This window comes from Sander lucioperca, chromosome 13 (assembly GCF_008315115.2).
Source record: "Sander lucioperca isolate FBNREF2018 chromosome 13, SLUC_FBN_1.2, whole genome shotgun sequence".
Taxonomy (NCBI): Eukaryota; Metazoa; Chordata; class Actinopteri; order Perciformes; family Percidae; genus Sander; species Sander lucioperca.
In genome coordinates, this window is record NC_050185.1 from 1,830,852 (window position 1) to 1,848,685 (window position 17,834).

The window sequence follows — 17,834 nt, forward strand, 5'->3', positions numbered from 1 at the left end:
TAAATAAACGAGTGGCTATAAAAGGTGCAGTAAGCGATGCAGCGCATAGATTGTTGATATTTGAACTCAACTGCCAAACAAATACACCCCCCCCCCTTCAGAAGCTCCGCCACCCAGATTCACAGACAGATTACTACTGGCCGGCCGGCACATTCACATGCTGCCTCCCCCTTCCCCCCCTACCATCACCTGTCAGCGCCTGTTGCTAAATGGCTGAGATAGTGTTGTTTGGCTCGTGCACTCCTTTCTGTTTTGGTTTTTTCAGCGCACACGGAAAATAGAGAGATAGGTGACCGTGAGGAGATCTTCGCTGAATTTGACAAAAAGTGTAATGGATTAACATCACTTACTATATCTTTAAAGATGGCTCTAAATTATTCATCAAATCAATTTTTGTACTTTTTAATATCTTCAAATATGTGATCTAGGGCCGACCACTTCCTCTGGGTGAAGTTACGAAATGTACCCATCTTTTTTCTCATGCTAGTATAGCAAGATAAAAGTATCAAACCACCTGTTAAAAGGCACCAGAATACAGAAAATGGCATTCATCACTGGGGGAGGATCCCAGACCCCCCCCCATGTCCCGACCACATGTGCAATGCTTCCTAAGCCCTTCGGGGTGAGCCCTGGAACTGAGGTTGACTATCAATAAGGTAGACTGGAATCAGAAGGCTGCTCACATATACATAGCCAATGAATGGCACTTTTATTAGGCATCCCCTAACATGTCCTGTCTCCGCCTCAGTGTGACGCTGACAATGAGAGAAGGTGCTCAGCCTGAATTTGCTGCATCAGCCTGTCCTCAAACACGCTTGCTTGCCAAAGTCACTCAACACAGAGCTGGGTGATCACCCCCCATTTCCCACATTCCCTAAAGGTTCTATTGGCACAGGAAGCAATTCAAATCACACCCTTCTTGAAAACAATTCTACTGTGACTACTACTGCTGTGAGAGGCCTGCCATGCCACTCGGCTCTCGATTCAATCCTCAACGATCCAATATTACCAATACAAAGTGACTATATATATATATATATAGTCATCTTTGAGATGCGCCTTTATTTTGAAATTCCCACTTCATATTTCTTCAAAGAGTAGTTTGTGTCTAATTTAAATGTCTGGAAGAGCTTAGTAATGAAGTTGTCAAAACATATTTTAGTTGACGTTTGTACATATACTGTATATAAATGTAACTGATTGTCTTTAATGGGCTTACATAGTGTCTGGTATTGATCACAGGCCCCTGAATTGAATTGAATCAAAATTGGTGACAGACTTTGCGATATCAGTAAACATTGTATCTTTGTCCAAAGAATCAATATAATATAATTTTGTGATAAAACGTGTAGTTTACACCTCTACACTCTGGCTTACAAGGCTAAGACAGGGACTGTGCCAAGGGTCAGCTCACATTACCCCAGCCACCCCAGGTGCTAACCTGTCCACCTGGGAGAAGGGCCACAGAGAGCCAAATTATAAAGGCCATGCCACTGACAGAGCAGAGGAGCCAGTGACACTGAGGGAAAGCAGTGGCCCTCAGTTCTTATGTTCAGACCTGTCCTAAAGCAGCAGCAGAACAGCAGTGACACAGCCTTGTGTACTGCTCCTCATTGGGAGTGGGCGGCTAGCTATAAGACAGCCTTGCTGTCATTCAGTTTGATGGTAGGCATTGTTCCCTTTAAGGACAATGGTTATAAAAAAAAACAAGATTTACCACCTGTTACTCTACCAGGCTTCAGTTCTGTGTCTGATCAGTGCCACGATGGATGCAAGCTGGATTGCTGTAACCCAAAGCTGAATGGAGAGATTTTTGCCCAGGTCCTATACTACTCTACAGGATTCTGGCAGTGGCTGTCTCAATACAGAGGAATAAAAGTCATGGCTGGTGCAGGCTGACTGTGGTTAGCAAGCAGAGAAAGGTCAGTCCTACATTTGTCACTACACTGTCACCCAGCAGACAAGGATAAGGCAGGAGAGGTGGTATGACCACAAACACTTACAATCCCATACAGTCAAAGTGGCTCAACATGGTGGCTGAGCACATGCAAGCAAACGTTTAGTGCTAAGACAATTGTGTCCTCACCCCATGTGCAGTTACAGGTCAAACACCTCCAGCATTCCAATACACAAAACTGACCATGATCAGGGGTTGAAAACCAGCAAGGGTTGTTGTCCTTGTCGTTGCACTTGTGACTCTTTGGGCCGGGGCACCTGCACAGTGAGGGGTGGACCTGCGGGGGGGCACAGTGTGAAGCACCCATGTGTTTTGCCCTACGAGTTTTCATTAGTATTCAGTCTCCTTGAAGACTGAAGTATAAAAGTTGAGTTTAGTCACATTTCTCGGAGGAAAATCTCTTTAATTTCACTAAAGTGAAATAGTTCACCAAATCATTTCAATCCCATCAATCTCGCCAGTCACTAGTGATGAACTATTTTCTTTATTTTCTGAGCCCACTAGATAACACTCTTGGTTTAAAGAAAAACGCTTAAATGCCAATTCAGTGTGCTTTCAACCCTTTGTTGAACAGAGAGCGCCATCTAGTGGGCTCAGAAAATAAAAGCTACAGACAATACAGAGCTCAGCTGCCACACCTTTAACCAAGGGGGTAAGCGAGCATCCGGAAAGCGTACAGGAGATTATAGGCTAACAAGCCATCACCTTCCACTAGCATTCCATTGACTGCCATTCATTTTGACGTCACTTTGACAGAGAATAACTTTACATCTGAAGCGTTTAAAGACTCTATTTGTCCATTGTTTATTTCTAAAGAAACACGACAATGTATAAAAGGCTCCATTACCTTGTACCTCACGTTATGGCTCCGTAGCAGACGTTTTTATAAAAATAGGCTAACGATTGTGTCATAACCACACGACTTTAACACTAACACTCTGCTTATACAGTACAAACAAAATGGTCCAAAAACAGATGCCACAGCAGGACATTTGTAACCTTTACGTTCTTCTAATAAGGAATGTAACAATTCTCCTGGAGAGAAAAGGGGGAGGACAATGTCCCAAATGATAAAAACAGTCAAAAAGAACGATACAAACAACACAGTCCTAAAACCGTATACTGATATACATAGTCAATATAGTGTGCAGTAACTTCTAAATAATTTGGATTACTCACTGACATCCAGTAATCACCGGTTAATGACACAGCGTTTGCACTTTGCAGCAGTTCGAGTTGGGCTGCTTTCTCCGTGTCATACAGGTTGTGTATGCGTGAAACTACTGTCCCCCTGACAACTTTTTAAAAGTAAACTTTCCATTCAGAATCTTATTGGCATCCATTTCGGCGTCTCGCGCTCGCCATCCACTCAAAACGTAACGTTAGCCTACTACTCTTTGGCCGGCTCGCAGCTCGCAAGCCCAAACAAGTGTGTGCGCATGGTGTGCGGCGTGCCTGTTGTTTTGTTTCCAGTCTAACTAGATCCTGTGTGGTGTTGTAGTTTTTCTAACGTTACTAGATGTTGCAACAACATGTGAAAAAAACTACAAAGTTTGCTAGGCCAAAAAGAACGTTAATCGCGCGGTAAAAACATTGATGCCGTTAAAATGGGTTTGCGTTAACGCTGTTAATAACGCATTTAACTGACAGCACTAGTATTTTCATATTATAGATTGCTCATTTTATCAGCATAACTATTTGATTTACTTTGATATTATTTGAAACAGTTTGATATTCGTACGGTTATAGGCTAGATATTACATAACAATACTAATACTGCTGAGACTTTCCTAATCATTATTATGTGAACAACACTCCGATATTTATTACAACAGCCACAATGACACAAATACCGGAAACATTCCAGCCAATTAGAATCAATTATTCACACAGACTCATGGATGGTCAGGATATGAATGAAATTAAATTACCAGTACCTGAACATCACGCTCCATGTACATGTGTGCATATGTTGGCTTAACATTGGTGTCAACTTCTTGTTCCTCTACCTTGTAATCCAGGCATTTTTATTTTTCCTGGTGGTCTCCATTTCTGAAATAAAAACTAAAGCTGTGTTGAATGATTCTAATTATTCTGCCGCTCACATCTGCTTGCGTTCCTGTTGGCAGTGGCTTTCTTTATGTGAGAATGATTCTGATTTGTGTTGCCCTTGACTGCCTTAATAATACAGCCCTCTAGAAATGAAAAAGCAACCCAGGAATTTTGCCAGCGACAGGAAATCACTCAGATGCAACAATCTTTCATTAAAACATATTGCCAGGACACACTATTGTTGTATTTTCCATGGCCTAAAAACATGTATCCCTTGACGACCCTCTGTAAATTGGCTCTCAGCACCACTATAGCACTCCTGATCTGAGATAGAAAAGTTAACTGTGCCAGGCTGGAAGGAAAGCTGTGCATTCATGTTTCAATCTCTTAACTCTTTTGACGACTTTTATGCTTGTGATTTAAAGTCATTTTTTAATATAACATATATTAGAGCCCTTTTGTGTGGCAAAAAGCAGGTTCCTGTAATTTATTTGAAAAGAGTTGTTTCAGACAATATTGCAGAGCCTACCAAGTTTGGCCGTACTCTTCCCATTATTTTGATTAAATCAGAGGTCAACACCACCGCAGCCCTCCTCTCCAGGGCTTCCTGCTCCTGAGCCAGCTCCCTGAGTCAAGCTACCCCCAGGTTTCCACAAGGTAAAGTTAAGACTTTTTAAGACCCTTGTAATAGGGATAGAGCGATTATGGGCCCTGGCCAATTATCAGGCCGTATTTTGGCAGTTTGCAGATTACCTGTATCAGCGTTTTATTTGCCTGATAACTGATAAAGTTAATGGATTAAGAAGTGTTCTACTTTGGCTTGACTACAGCTCTGTGTCTGTCCCTCTGCTTCAGTTTGACTCCCCACTGAGTCTGACTTAATGTCCCCCCCACAACACTATCTGACTCTCTCTTACTGGGTGTTATGTTGAAAGTTTATCATTTATTAAATCATTGCTTAAAGCATCTAAACAAAGTTTTGTGTTGGAGTTTGTAACGTTCCAAAATCTTAATTTTTTAAGATTTTCATTTTCACAGGGTATGCATATTGGCTCAAAAATATATCGGCTATCGGTTTCATTAACTACAAATAATCGGTATCAGCCCTGAAAAACCAGTATCGGTCGATTCCTAGTTTGTAATACCATTTAGAATGAAAGTTAATATGGCTATGAAAATAACTGTTTACCAAGTACTTGACCTTAATACAACATTTTCAAATCACTTTTTAACAAATACATCTAGATGTGCACACATCACTCCCATTCTCTACACTTTACATTGGCTCCCTGTGCGTCGATTTTAAGATTTTATTGTTTGTTTTCAAGGCCTTAAATGGCCTGGCCCAGTATATATATAGTATTTGTCAGAGATTTTAACCCTGCGTGAGCACAACCGGTCCTTGCGGTCTTCAAACCAGCTGGTTTTAGAAGTCCCAAGGTCTAGATATAAACGGTGGGGGGATCAGGCTTTCACAGTTGCTGCCCCCAGACTCTGGAACAAGTTACCCCGTGATATTCACACTTTTACATTTATTTAGAATGGCTTTTAGTACGTAGTAGTGGTGTGACAATTTCCCTCTCCTCCTCCTGTTTCTATGTAACCTTTTCTGATTTGACTGTTTTCTATGTTTCACATTTTTATTGTATGATATGTTGTTTAATTCTTGGTTTCTGATGTGAAGCACTTTAGATACCTGCTGGTTGCTGTAAAGTGCTATATAAATAAATGTTGATTGATTGATTGATTTTATTGTAGTACTCAATACATACATGCTTTGTGACGAAACTATGGAGGAGTTATTTAATCTGATGAAAGGACAATACAAATGTTAGACCTTTGTGAACCAAATGTTAGACTTTCTAAAGAAATGTAAGACTTTCAAGGCCTTATTTAACGATTATTATATTTAAGACATTTTTAAGACTTTTAAGACCCCGCAGGGACCCTGTGAGTGCCAGCCTCAGCAGCCCAGCTGCCCTTCCAAGCTTCTGCATCACTGCCACTTGGGTGATGAGGGACTTAGAGAAGCTCCTCGCAGCATCAGCCCCAGGTTGCTCCAGGCATGTACCAGGTGGCTGTCAAATGTGTGGACAATGCTATCATATAGTAGCTCCACAGTCCTCATCCCCACCCACAGAAGCATGGGAATGATGTCCTTTCATTTCTCTAGTGCTTGCAACCCCATCCAGCCCCTCCTGTTTGGGGAGCAGCTCAAAGCGATGCAGGTGGATAGCATGCTTTCCTGGATTATGGAGGGACTATCTCACTGACAGGCAACAGATCATCTTCCTCCAGGGCAGTGTATTGGATACACTGCAGAGCAGCACTGGGATGGCTAACTGTATTGTCAGCTTTCGAGTTCAGTCTTTACACCTCTCCTTTTAAGATTCAAGTCAGGGTCACGGCAGCTCCACAAGTGATTTGATGACTCCTCTACTGTGGAGTGCATTGGTTAGAGCAAATAAAAAGGAGAACACCTGCCAAATAAGCCCTGTCAGCTGCTACAGGTGCAATCCTGTCAGGCTGTTCTCATGAACAATTCGGACATATAGCTACGAAGAATAATGCACTGTAATTCTACGTATTTATTGCTGTATTACATTACATTACATTACATGTCATTTAGCTGACGCTTTTATCCAAAGCGACTTACAATTAAGTGCTTTCAACTGTGAAGGTTCAAACTCCAGACAACAAGTAGTAAGTGCAAATACAGTAGCTTTAAATAGGCAAAGCTACAAAGAGACAAATGAAAGTGCAGGTTCAAAAGTGCAAGTTCAAAGTTTTTTTTTTTATCCGAGGTGTAGTCGGAAGAGATGCGTTTTTAGCCTTCGGCGGAAGATGTGTAGGCTTTCGGCCATCCTGATATCGATGGGGAGCTCTCTTTGGGAGCCAGGACAGTGAACAGTCGGGATTTCGTTGAGTGATTAGTTCTCCCTCGCTGTGAGGGAGCAGCCAGCAGTTTGGCTGATGCAGAACGAAGTGGGCGGGTTGGGGTATATGGTTTGACCATGTTCTGGATGTAAGCGGGTGCTGATCCGTTCGTGGCCCTGTACGTAGTACGTACAGTAAGTACTAGTGTCTTGAAGCGGATGCGGGCCGCAATTGGTAACCAGTGAAGAGAGCGGAGGAGAGGTGTAGTGTGAGAGAACTTGGGGAGGTTGACCACCACATCGTCTGCTGCTGTATAAGGGTGCTCTGGTACGCGCATAGGGAGGTGTCGAGGTGTGTCGTAAAACCTTATTTTACGAGCGGTGGAGCTGAGTTTGTGTCCCGGGGAAAACACAAGACTTTTACCCAGGAAACGGGGTGTTCCTGTCCCAGGAGTACTAACTAAGGGCAGTGGTGGAATGTAACTAAGTACATTTAGTCAAGTACAGTCACTGTAGTCTTTTCTAATCATGCCACTTTCTACTTCTACTCCGCTACATTTCAGAGAGAAATATTCTACTTTTTACTCCACTACATTCATCTGACAGCTTTAGTTACTAGTTACTTTACACATTAAGATTACTGCACACAAAACACATGTAGTTTATAAAATCTGATGTTTTATTCTAAAGTAAACTAGCCAACAATATAACAGCTACAAGTCCAGCTGAGATGATTAGACCATTAAACACACAACTGTTTGGATCCTTTACACTTTCTACAATGGGAGGGTTTTTCTGCACTTTTAATACTTTAATTACATTTACCTGATGATACTTACAGACTTTTCCTTAAGTAACATTTTCAATGCAGGACTTTTACTTGTAACAGAGTATTTCTACAGTGTGGTATTAGTAATTTAACTTAGGTAAAGGATCTGAATACGACAGGTGTTTTAACCCAAACCACAATCTTTTTTCTAATCTTAAATTGACGTTTTGCTGCCTAAATTTTATGATGGTCACATTTTGTCGGCTAAACTCAACTGTAACGGCCACTAAAACGACTGTAACCTCGCAGTCACCTTTTCTCAGCTAAATCTAACCTGCTAAACCTAACTGTCATGTGACCCGTTCACAAGAATGTGTTGGTCATTTGCAGCTCAACAGCAAAGGAGCAGGAGCCTGTCAGCCGTCATTGGAGAGTGAGAGGGTTGCTTTTTTAGTGGATCCAACAGACTACTACTTCACCAGTTCTACTAATCACTGGAGGCCAGCTTAACAAAGTGGTGAGAAAGACGGGTTGGGTTTTCTGAGACTGCACAGAGCAAAGGAGAGAAGATGAGGACAAATCTAATCCCCCCCCCCTCACCCACCCACCAGTGAGCTGGAGCAGCTATGGCACATGATCACCTTTCACCTCATCAACCCAGGGTGCAACTGCGAGCTGTTTAGCTGCTCGTCTGTGTCAGCAGTCATTAAACTGTACAATTATTCTTGTCTAAATAGCTGATATCTCAGCTGGCTCGGAGCCAGCTGAACTGTATGACCTGCACTGACGGCGTGAGACGCTCAACGTACAGCCTGTTAATAGGCGCCATCATGTGACTACATTAACAACTAGTCACATTCATATCTGTATAAACTTGCATTTTGGCTGTTTTTATAGCAAATCATTTGTAAATCATACTTAAATTAGCAATCAAGACATGTGTAACTGTTGAGCATATGTTGCAAATCATGGCTTCACGTTTATTCAACCTTACACTTGTGCATACATTTTGATTCGTTGCGTTGTTTTCATTTCCTCTTGCTGTCTGTGATGCTGATTTTCTATTTCATGTATATCTTTTTTTCCATTTCTATTTATTCTTTATTGATTCTCATTACCCTCATCACCTGGGATTGACTCCAGTGTGCATGTGTGTGTGTGTGTGTGTGTGTGTGTGTGTGTGTGTGTGTGTGTTTGTCACGTGTTTTCACAGGGATTCTGAAGTCGCAGCACCACACCTGCTCTATTCTATACAAAGAACTACAGGAAACATGCAGCTTATAGACACAAATAAATGGGAATATAACCATGAGGAAAGAGAAGATAACAAAACACCATTACATGTGATAGAGACACACAGTAAACCCTGTGCAGGGATATCATGATAGAACTGGAGATTGAAATACATACTGTATACGATTAAGTGTGATAAGGCCAATGTAAAATCACGACCAGTCCTCATAGGAATAGAATTACAGAAGGTCTGTCCTTGATTAAATGAAATCTTAGTCCACTAACACTCATAGGATTTTTATCGACTAATCGATTAGTTGATTGAATCGACGGATCTGTAAAACTGAGTTTCTCCAAACACGAATGATACAAAAGCATCACCTTGGATCTGGTGTTTGCCACGAGATGGGCTCATAAGTTTCTTGGAAATAAATCATTCTGCATGAAAAAACTAAAATGACTAATGGACAAAAGAAATCTGAGTGACTAAAACCAAAAAGGGCCGAGGGGGCAGCCCTAGATTATAGATAATAGATTATATAGTGATTTGTAATGAAGGGTTAACTGATAAAAAAAAAAAAAAATAAAAACTGCCAGAAATAGACTCCATCTATCCAGTCCCCCAACATATTCCATGAGGTGTATGGAAAAGAAAAACAACCCTGAAAAAAAAAAATTTAAATAAAGTCATAATTGCATTTGTATCACATACTCAAATCAATACGTGCACAACCCCTCCCAAGGCTGGATGGGAGTATCTCAACGGTGTGCATCCTCAACCAGACATTAAGCAACCGGATCAATAACAGTCAAGGGCAATGAGCACGGAGGCTAAACACAGAGTCCTGCACCATACAACTTGCACATCATACGCGCGTAATGCCCGTAGTTACATCAGTAGTTATGATTCATATGAAAAACATTATACATAGGTTATGATGACCTTTAGTAACTCCTGGACCATTGCACTTGGTTAACTGTTTGGAACACGCACGCTGTAAAGCCGAAGTCAGTCTCCATTGCGCACCGGAGGAGATGCTGTTAGTGATGTGATGATGCTAGAGACTTACTTTAAGACGGCGCTGTCCCCCTGTCTCACGGTGATGTTGTCCTTTAATACAGAATCCCCGCTTCTGGCTGGAACTCCTGCAGGTACAAGGAATAACAGTTTAAGTCCGAGGACGACAAGGCATTTCCCAGGCACTGCCAAATAGCCACAAATTCCCATGATGTTCTGTCACTGCGCAACTTCCAGGAAAACTTGAAACCGTCGGATATTCCGTGTGCGTCTTGAGCTTGCCGATCGCCGATTCCTCTCCACAAAACGAGACGCAGTGTCGCCAAATGCAACTGCGCACGAGCTGCTTTTTGCTCCAAGTAAACAGGCTTGTTATGAAATACTGTCCGTGTCTGGGGAAAAAAACGCAGCAAAAAAAGTGTCTCTCCGCCTGCGAGCCGCTCTAGGAAACTGACTTCGGAGGAGAGAAAAGCACCGTGTTTGTCGGAGAAATGCGCTCCGTCTCCTCCGCTTCAAACTGCGAGCGCCGTGAAATGGATGCTCTGGGAGAGATGCATCAGCCGAGTCTGCTATGTTTTTTTTCTCTCTCTCTCTCTCTCTCTCTCTCCCTCTCTCTCTCCGTCTTGACACTGTGTAAAGCTGCAGTGTGCAGGCTACACTCAAAGCAAAAGGCTTCAGTGTCTTTTTCTAAGTAGGTTAGCTCCTGAAAGTCCTCTCTCTCTCTCTCTCTCTCTCTCTCACTCTCTCTCTCTCTCTCTCTCTCTCTCTCTCTCTCTCTCTCTCTCTCTCTCTCTCTCTCTCTCTCTCTCTCTCTCTCTCTCTCTCTGTCTCTCTCTCTCTCTCTCTCTCTCTCTCTCTCTCTCTCTCTCTCTCTCTCTCTCTCTCTCTCTTTGTCTCTTTCTCTGTCTCTCTCTCTCTGTCTCTCTCTCTCTCTCTCTCTCTCTCTCTCACTCTCTCTCTCTCTCTCTCTCTCTCTCTCTCTCTCTTTGTCCCTCTTTGTCTCTTTCTCTGTCTCTCTCCCTCTCTCTCTCTCTTTCTCTCTTTGTCCCTCTTTGTCTCTTTCTCTGTCTCTCTCCCTCTCTCTCTCTCTTTCTCCCTCTCTAATTCTTTCTGTCTCTCGCCCTCTCTCTCTCTCTCCCTCTTTCTCTCTTTCTCTGTCTTTTTCTCTCCCCCCCGTCTCTACCTCTCTCTCTCCCCCTCTCTCCCCCCCTCCCTTTTAATCGCCAGGTAGCATCCCTTGCATGTACCCCACCACGAGGACCATATGGTGTGCAGCCTGCAGTGTTCTGGTAAGAGTCTGAGTATTGCTCCCCAACCTCCAGTTAGCCCTTAAGGGGCTTTACAGGAGACCCTCCTGTTTAGCAACATGATAAATATTATTTCATGTGATCCATTTGATATGATAGCGAGCACCCATGCATGTGAGAGGATCATAGCTGTTTAATTTAGTGGTGTAAACCAGCACAGTATACATGGAGATGTGTCAACAACATCCACTCTCATAGTAATTGGGATCACTTATAGCACTGAGGCTCTGAGTAGGTGACCAGCGGGAGCACCCAGAGGCCTGCAGGTTACACAACAAAATGAAGACTTCACAATAATTGAATTCACTTGAAACAATTCCAAACAGATAATGAATCAGGGAGACTATTCTGATAGTCTAAATCGGCGACGTTCCACTTCCGGGATTGCTCCGGTGCCACCGGCCGGATGTCCCTCACCTTCCTCTGTCTCTGTGTTGGCGTTCTAAACTCCGGTGGATTTCTGAGGACTATGGTTAACTGCTCCTCAGATCTCTGCAGGGTAAATCCAGACAGCTTAGCTTAGTATGAATGGTTTAAAGAAATGCCAATAAACCAGAGCACGTTTTTCTGCCATCCCAGAATGCTGTGTGGACTAGCCAGACCCTCCTCCGCAGCGCTGTGGAGGAAGGTCTGGCAATGTGAGACTGGTGTTCTGATACTCACCACTCTTATCTCAGTCAGCACTTATAACAACAACACATCTACAAATGGGTGTTTATTTGGCGTCCATGACATGAAACAGGTCAAGGACAGCTTATGCATGGTGAATCGGGTTATACACAGCAACATTCTGAATTCTCAATTTCAGTGTACATGTACATTCATGACCATTAGGAGTTGATCTTTTAAACCTTTTCAGGAGTTAAAACAGAACTCTGGCTGGGAATTAAAGCACTAATCCCATATAGAGTAAATACGACTCTCACTTAGAGTTATTTTAATACTTACAGGCGTGTTTCCTTTTACAGAAAAGAGGTTTTTCAGTGAAAGTGACTGCAAAAATAGATCATATTGATTACTGCAAATGTCTTGCTTTTATGTAACATCTATACAGTTTCCATGCTGCATGGATAGGTTACACTTTCAAGTGCTGTCTTAGCAGGGTAAACATGTAAACACACACAACAGCAGACAGTACATTTACATTTCAAACAAGCTGCTAAGGACAGCTAAACATTTGTTAAATTGTGTGGTCGATACAACATCCCTATCAGTGAAACGTAACTACTTTTTTCGGGTAAAAAGTAGCGTAACGCGCTACTACTGAAAATTTGGTAACGAAACGTAGTTCCTTTTTCAATTCGGCGCAACGTTACTTTTCCCAGGGACAGATTTGACAGCGACACTGCCTTCTCAGCTGCGCGCTCACAAGCTCCACGCGGGACGTGACAGAGGCTGGTAGCAGAGCAATCATGGCAAGCGAGAAGCAGCCAAAGCTAACTTTTGAGAGCGTTTTAAGCTTCGTGGCTTTTTGCTGGACGGCGCTCTGAGCCAGGCAGACACAAAGCTGACAACCTCACAGATGGATGCGGTGGAGACAGCCTCATACATACACGCAGCAGACCGCTGTGGACTTGTGTCGGTTGTACGGACACGCAAGGATTTCCAGAAAAAAGGCTGCATGTGTCTACGACAATGCACGGACCATCGTGGCTGCGCGACCGGTACAAGTCAATACAGACATTACATACACTAACACCGTGTAACGCCGATGACCTGCTGATGTGCATTCAACCCGCGCTGGACTCATTCATAATGAATCAGCCGTCACTCTCAGGAGAGAATCCAGCCTGCAGGGTAGTTCAGACACTTCACTGATAAACCAGAGATTGGCTTTATGGTCAAAGATAGTTTTTCGTAAAATTAACTTCAGTCTCTGCCAGAGACGCCTGCTTTTAAAAGTAACGTAAAAGTAACGAGTAAAGTAAAAAGTTACTTTCCATAGGGGGTAACTAAGTCAAGTAACGGATTACTTCTTTAAGAAGTAACGAGTAAAGGCTGTTTTACGGTTCTGCGCAGGCTCCACGCAGAGCTTTCTCCATAGCCTACGTAAGTGGCCTGATGCTTATATTTGTGTGCTGGTGTATGCATCGAGCCGGTGTGTGTGTGTGTGTGTGTGTGTGGGGGGGGGGGAGTGTGTGATAGAGCAAGGGATCAGTGAGAGAGTGACGGCGATTAGCTCCGGAGCGAGTGCCGACTCGAGTCATAGTGAGAGAAACAAAGAGTCTCCCCTGTTCTTTCTGACCACGGTGGGAAATCTGGAGCAAGAAAAGTTAACCCTCTCCTTGATTTCATGTTGATTATGGAGAAGGAGAACCAGGAAATGAGTCGGGGGAAATGGAATGCTACCAAACCACGGCCGAGCGACGTGCGTGGCCGCGACGTGTAGTTACATTTTTCGAGAGGTGACGTCAGGCTATGGCGTAGGGCCTGGCGTAGACGCAGAGGGGTCTGCGGGGGTACGCCGTTGATTCTACACAGAAGCATAAAAAGGCCTTAACGAGTAAACACTACTTTTTAAAAGTAACTTCCCCAACACTGATCCCTATATATTTCATTATCTCTTCAGAGAAAAAGGCATTAAGTACAAACATTGTAACAGCCTTGTTCACTGTATAGACATCCGGTGAGATAACAAAAAGAACTTCTCTGCAATGGATTGTTATCATGTGGTAGACTGTTAACTGTTCACTTTAAACCTGTAGGCTTCCTACTGTAAAGTACAAGTTCGAAAAAGTAGCAATCCCATACAGCCAATGATGTTGACAACTCTCAACACAACATGAAAATGTGAATCACACCCATTTGCCAATGTCCTAATGTCTCCCTTTCTACAAACAAGATCGTCCTAGGGATGTTTGCACTTACTTGGAAAGCACTTAAATGAAGCTCAGCGTAACTTCTTTCAGGAAGACTTCTAAATGTTTCTCCTCTCTTTCCTAAACTAATCAGCTGATTCAGGGTTCGTTGACTCTTTAGTTACAGTTTTTCTCAGTCGCTTTGGTACATTTCTCAGATCAGAATTGAAATTCTCAAAACTACCTGTTCAATCTTCACATCATTGTGTCAATTGTGCACATCAAGAAAGCAGTTTCTCGTATCTTTGAACAAGCTGCAAATGCTTTGGTACATCCATGCAAATGATTATGTACAATTCTCTGCTGTTTCCTACATTATCAATTGCTTATGTCATGTTGATCAACATGTATTATAATGGGTCTGTGTTGAATAGTCTCACCCCCACAACATTTAGCCATTAGTTCATAGCATAAGTCTTTACATGCAAAATAGTTGAACACGTTGTCATAATATGTCAAGCATATTTCTATACATTTCCATTAGACTTTTTTTCTAAATCTGTCCTGAATTGGTAAATTGCTCCCAGGTGAATCTTGACTTTCTTTAACAAAGGTGCATCTCACGAACCATCAACTGGCAAGTATATATATAGCCAGAGCACAACACAATGTTACAATGAACATCAGGAGGTGTAGGAAGACTGCACTGTAATTCCTACAGCACTGCATGTACAGTTTTCCCTAAGGAGATGTCCTCTGTTCACATTTCTTTCTTTTTGTTTCTTTGTGCTATGCAGTGCTGTCTTTTCCTTTCTGTATCGCAATGACATGGTCTGTCAACAAATTACAGTACAAACAGTAAAAGCGTAAATGTGAATCTTGTCCAGCAATCAAACTCCCACATACACTAAGGTGTAACCTACAATGTACAATAATTGTCATCAAAACTTTAGCCATAGTTTACATCAGAACATCCCTCCAGAGTACAGTTATATTGACAACATGACTAAGCAATTTGACTGTCTTTTCCATACACAATGACACAAAGACTTGTCATTCTGACGGCACTGACATGTTCATTGACACAGATATTTACTTTTGAGAGATGAACTAAGGATTTTGAGCAAGAGACTGGCTTTTGCAGGTAATCCATAGTGTTTTGTTATTTGTACGAATTGTTTTGAGAAATGCACTTACAAATATAACACCGCCAAAGAGTACCTTTACCTCTAAACACAAGCTGTAGTCTCAGTTAGAAAATAAACTCCAAAAACGTAACCCTTTAACACTTTTAGTCTAGTTTCAGATTATGTGCTGTGTGGGGAAAACATCAGCCCTCTTTAGAATTTTACTTATTGAATGACACAGACCTTGGGAAAATATCATCTTGCTTTGGGTCTCTATGTAATAAAACTACAAATTTTAAATATCAGTGGAGGTCTTCTCAGGTATCCTTAACATCAGCCAGTGTGCAGCCAGTGCTAGGTTTCCAACCAAACAAAGCATGTGACTGCCCCAGGGCCCTGATAGCTTGTATGTTTTTGGAATATCAGGTTTTATTCCATCACAGAAAAAACTATAGATATTGCAAATTTTCGGGGAGGAACGGGGAGTTAGTAGCTCTTTTTTGCCACGGCTCCCCCAGCCATGTGGGTACAACTCTGTGCTGTCACCCTCACATCACCATCCCAAATCACGTAACCACCCTGTATGTGATAAACAGCCAATCGTAGCCCATAGTACCCAGTGAGTCATAAGCAAAGATTCAGCCTATAGATCAGTGTGTCCATCAGCTGTATGTTCCCTGTTAGAATTCACAAAGAGAAGTGACATGCTGTAGATTGAAATGAAATTCATTCACTTAGAAAAAAAACACACATTTGTTTTCAAGTCACGGACCCTCAAAATGACATGAAGTATGTTGAACAAATGTTGGGACAGCCAAATGAAGCGTCATAAAGCTTTGTGAACCATTTCCTTTATTTTCTGAGCCCACTAGATGGCGCTCTTGGTTTAAAGGGAAATAAAGGCTCGAGGAATGACAATGCAGTGTGCTTTTCAACCCTTTGTTGAACAGAGAGCGCCATCTAGTGGGCTAAAAGAAATTAAGAAAATGGTTCACAAAGCTTTATGAGGCTTTATGTGCCATTGACTGAGATTCCTGCGTGTCTGAAGACACGCAGGAATCTCAGTCAATGGCACATAAAGCTTTTGTAAGGTGTCACTTTATACAAACTTAATAGATGGTTGATAGGTAATTTACTTTATTTTCAGTTCATGTGTTTGTTTGGTGGTTAGGGTGAGGAGGAAAGTGACCTTTGCGATAAGGGGGGTCTGAACTCCACCAAACCAGATTGGCTTTGTTTACTGATGTGCTGCTGCGCTGCTTCTCCCAGTCTATATCTATATGCATGGAGGGGATGCTGGCCACTGGGGAAGTGAGTGGCACTTTTTAGTGCATCTAATAGCAGCACTCACAATTACTGAGACAGCTTTTGAGTCTCATGAGAAGACCAAACAAGATCATTTCTTTACCTTAACATCAATTTGGCACAGCGTTGAGATATTGGATGGGGGGCAACAAATGACAATGCACTGAAGGCTTTGGATGTGTATCACTGGGAAAGATACAGGTGGCATATGGCATTGTTCTTGTCTGGTATCAAATGTTTGTGCAGGATGAAAGCATTTGTGGTATTTGCAGGCTAGAGTCTGCGTTCTGTTGTGTGTTCATCAATCCTGTCTCACGTACAATTGACTTCATAATAAAAGTATTTTTCTTTGCAAGGTGCAGTGCACAATGCAGTGCCAAAAAGAAAATGACCTCTTAGCATGTGTTAGGCTTTCTTAAGATTTCATAGCCCACTTTCTTGTAGTTGCAATGGTAGAACACAAAAACTTCACTAGAATGGTAGTGGACTTTGGGGTGTCATTCATTCAACAATAACATATATTATCCACACTCTCCTGTGTGTTTATCCCATTTCTTCTGTTCCCACCATTTCAAGGCAGCAGCTAAATACCATAGTTACCCTGAATTAAATTTGTACAGTACAGTATTAACTGCTGCTGTACTGATTGCCACCAACTTAATTTTGTTGTGTTCATACAATGACTATAAAGTATCTTGAATCTTGAATTATTAGGCATTACATTAAGAAAAAGCCTGATGTTCGCAGGTCATTACTTGTTGTAAAATATGAGCAGCAGTTTATTCGGAGGTTGTTTTTGAAGAATTATGATGATGTCTTGTGCCGGAGAAATTGGGTAAAGATAAGACTTAATTAAAATGATATCAGCCCGGGATGCAACACAAGTCCTGACTATGTGCATGTCTTAATGGTTTTTAAATTAAAATCCCTCCCTGACCTCAGCAAAATCTAAGATATGTGGTCTTAATTGGAGTCAAGGGTACAGAGAGGGGGTGGGCTGAGGGCCCTCGTTCACAGACACGCCCCCCTCAGTGAGGCGGCATCTGCTATAAATTCACTGTGAGGATAAAGACCATTTAATAACACCATCAAGTAGAAAGAAGGAAGAGATATCTGCAGTATTTTCAGCAATCACTTCTGCACAGTGGTGTTTGGAGGATAAAATAAGACTGCAATCCATTTGAATCCATGTCATGTGCATTACGTTGTTGACCCTCATTGTGCTGCCTTACAGCGGGGTCAGGTACATCCAGTGACCTTGCCAAAGCTCCACCACTGAGCAGCTGCCAAGCATGCAGAAATGACAAATTAGAATGGCATTGTTGGTTGCATGGCCCACATGAATCACTCCTGATGTATCACACAAACAAGAATAGAGGGAGAGCAAAAGAA

The 17,834-nt window shown here is 42.3% G+C and overlaps 1 protein-coding gene across 2 annotated transcripts in view; it reads right to left on the reverse strand.

Annotated features, from left to right (window-relative positions):
- Window positions 1-17,834, reverse strand: part of opcml (opioid binding protein/cell adhesion molecule-like) — a 391,556-nt gene that overhangs the window by 200,868 nt on the left and 172,854 nt on the right. Inside the window, exon 2 of one of the 2 annotated variants that reach the window (XM_031310910.2) lies at window positions 9,958-10,033. In XM_031310910.2, the coding sequence (XP_031166770.1) occupies window positions 9,958-10,033 (76 nt within the window). Of the gene's footprint in view, window positions 1-9,957; window positions 10,632-17,834 lie in introns of those variants that run through there. The other variant, XM_031310909.2, reaches the window with a different exon arrangement.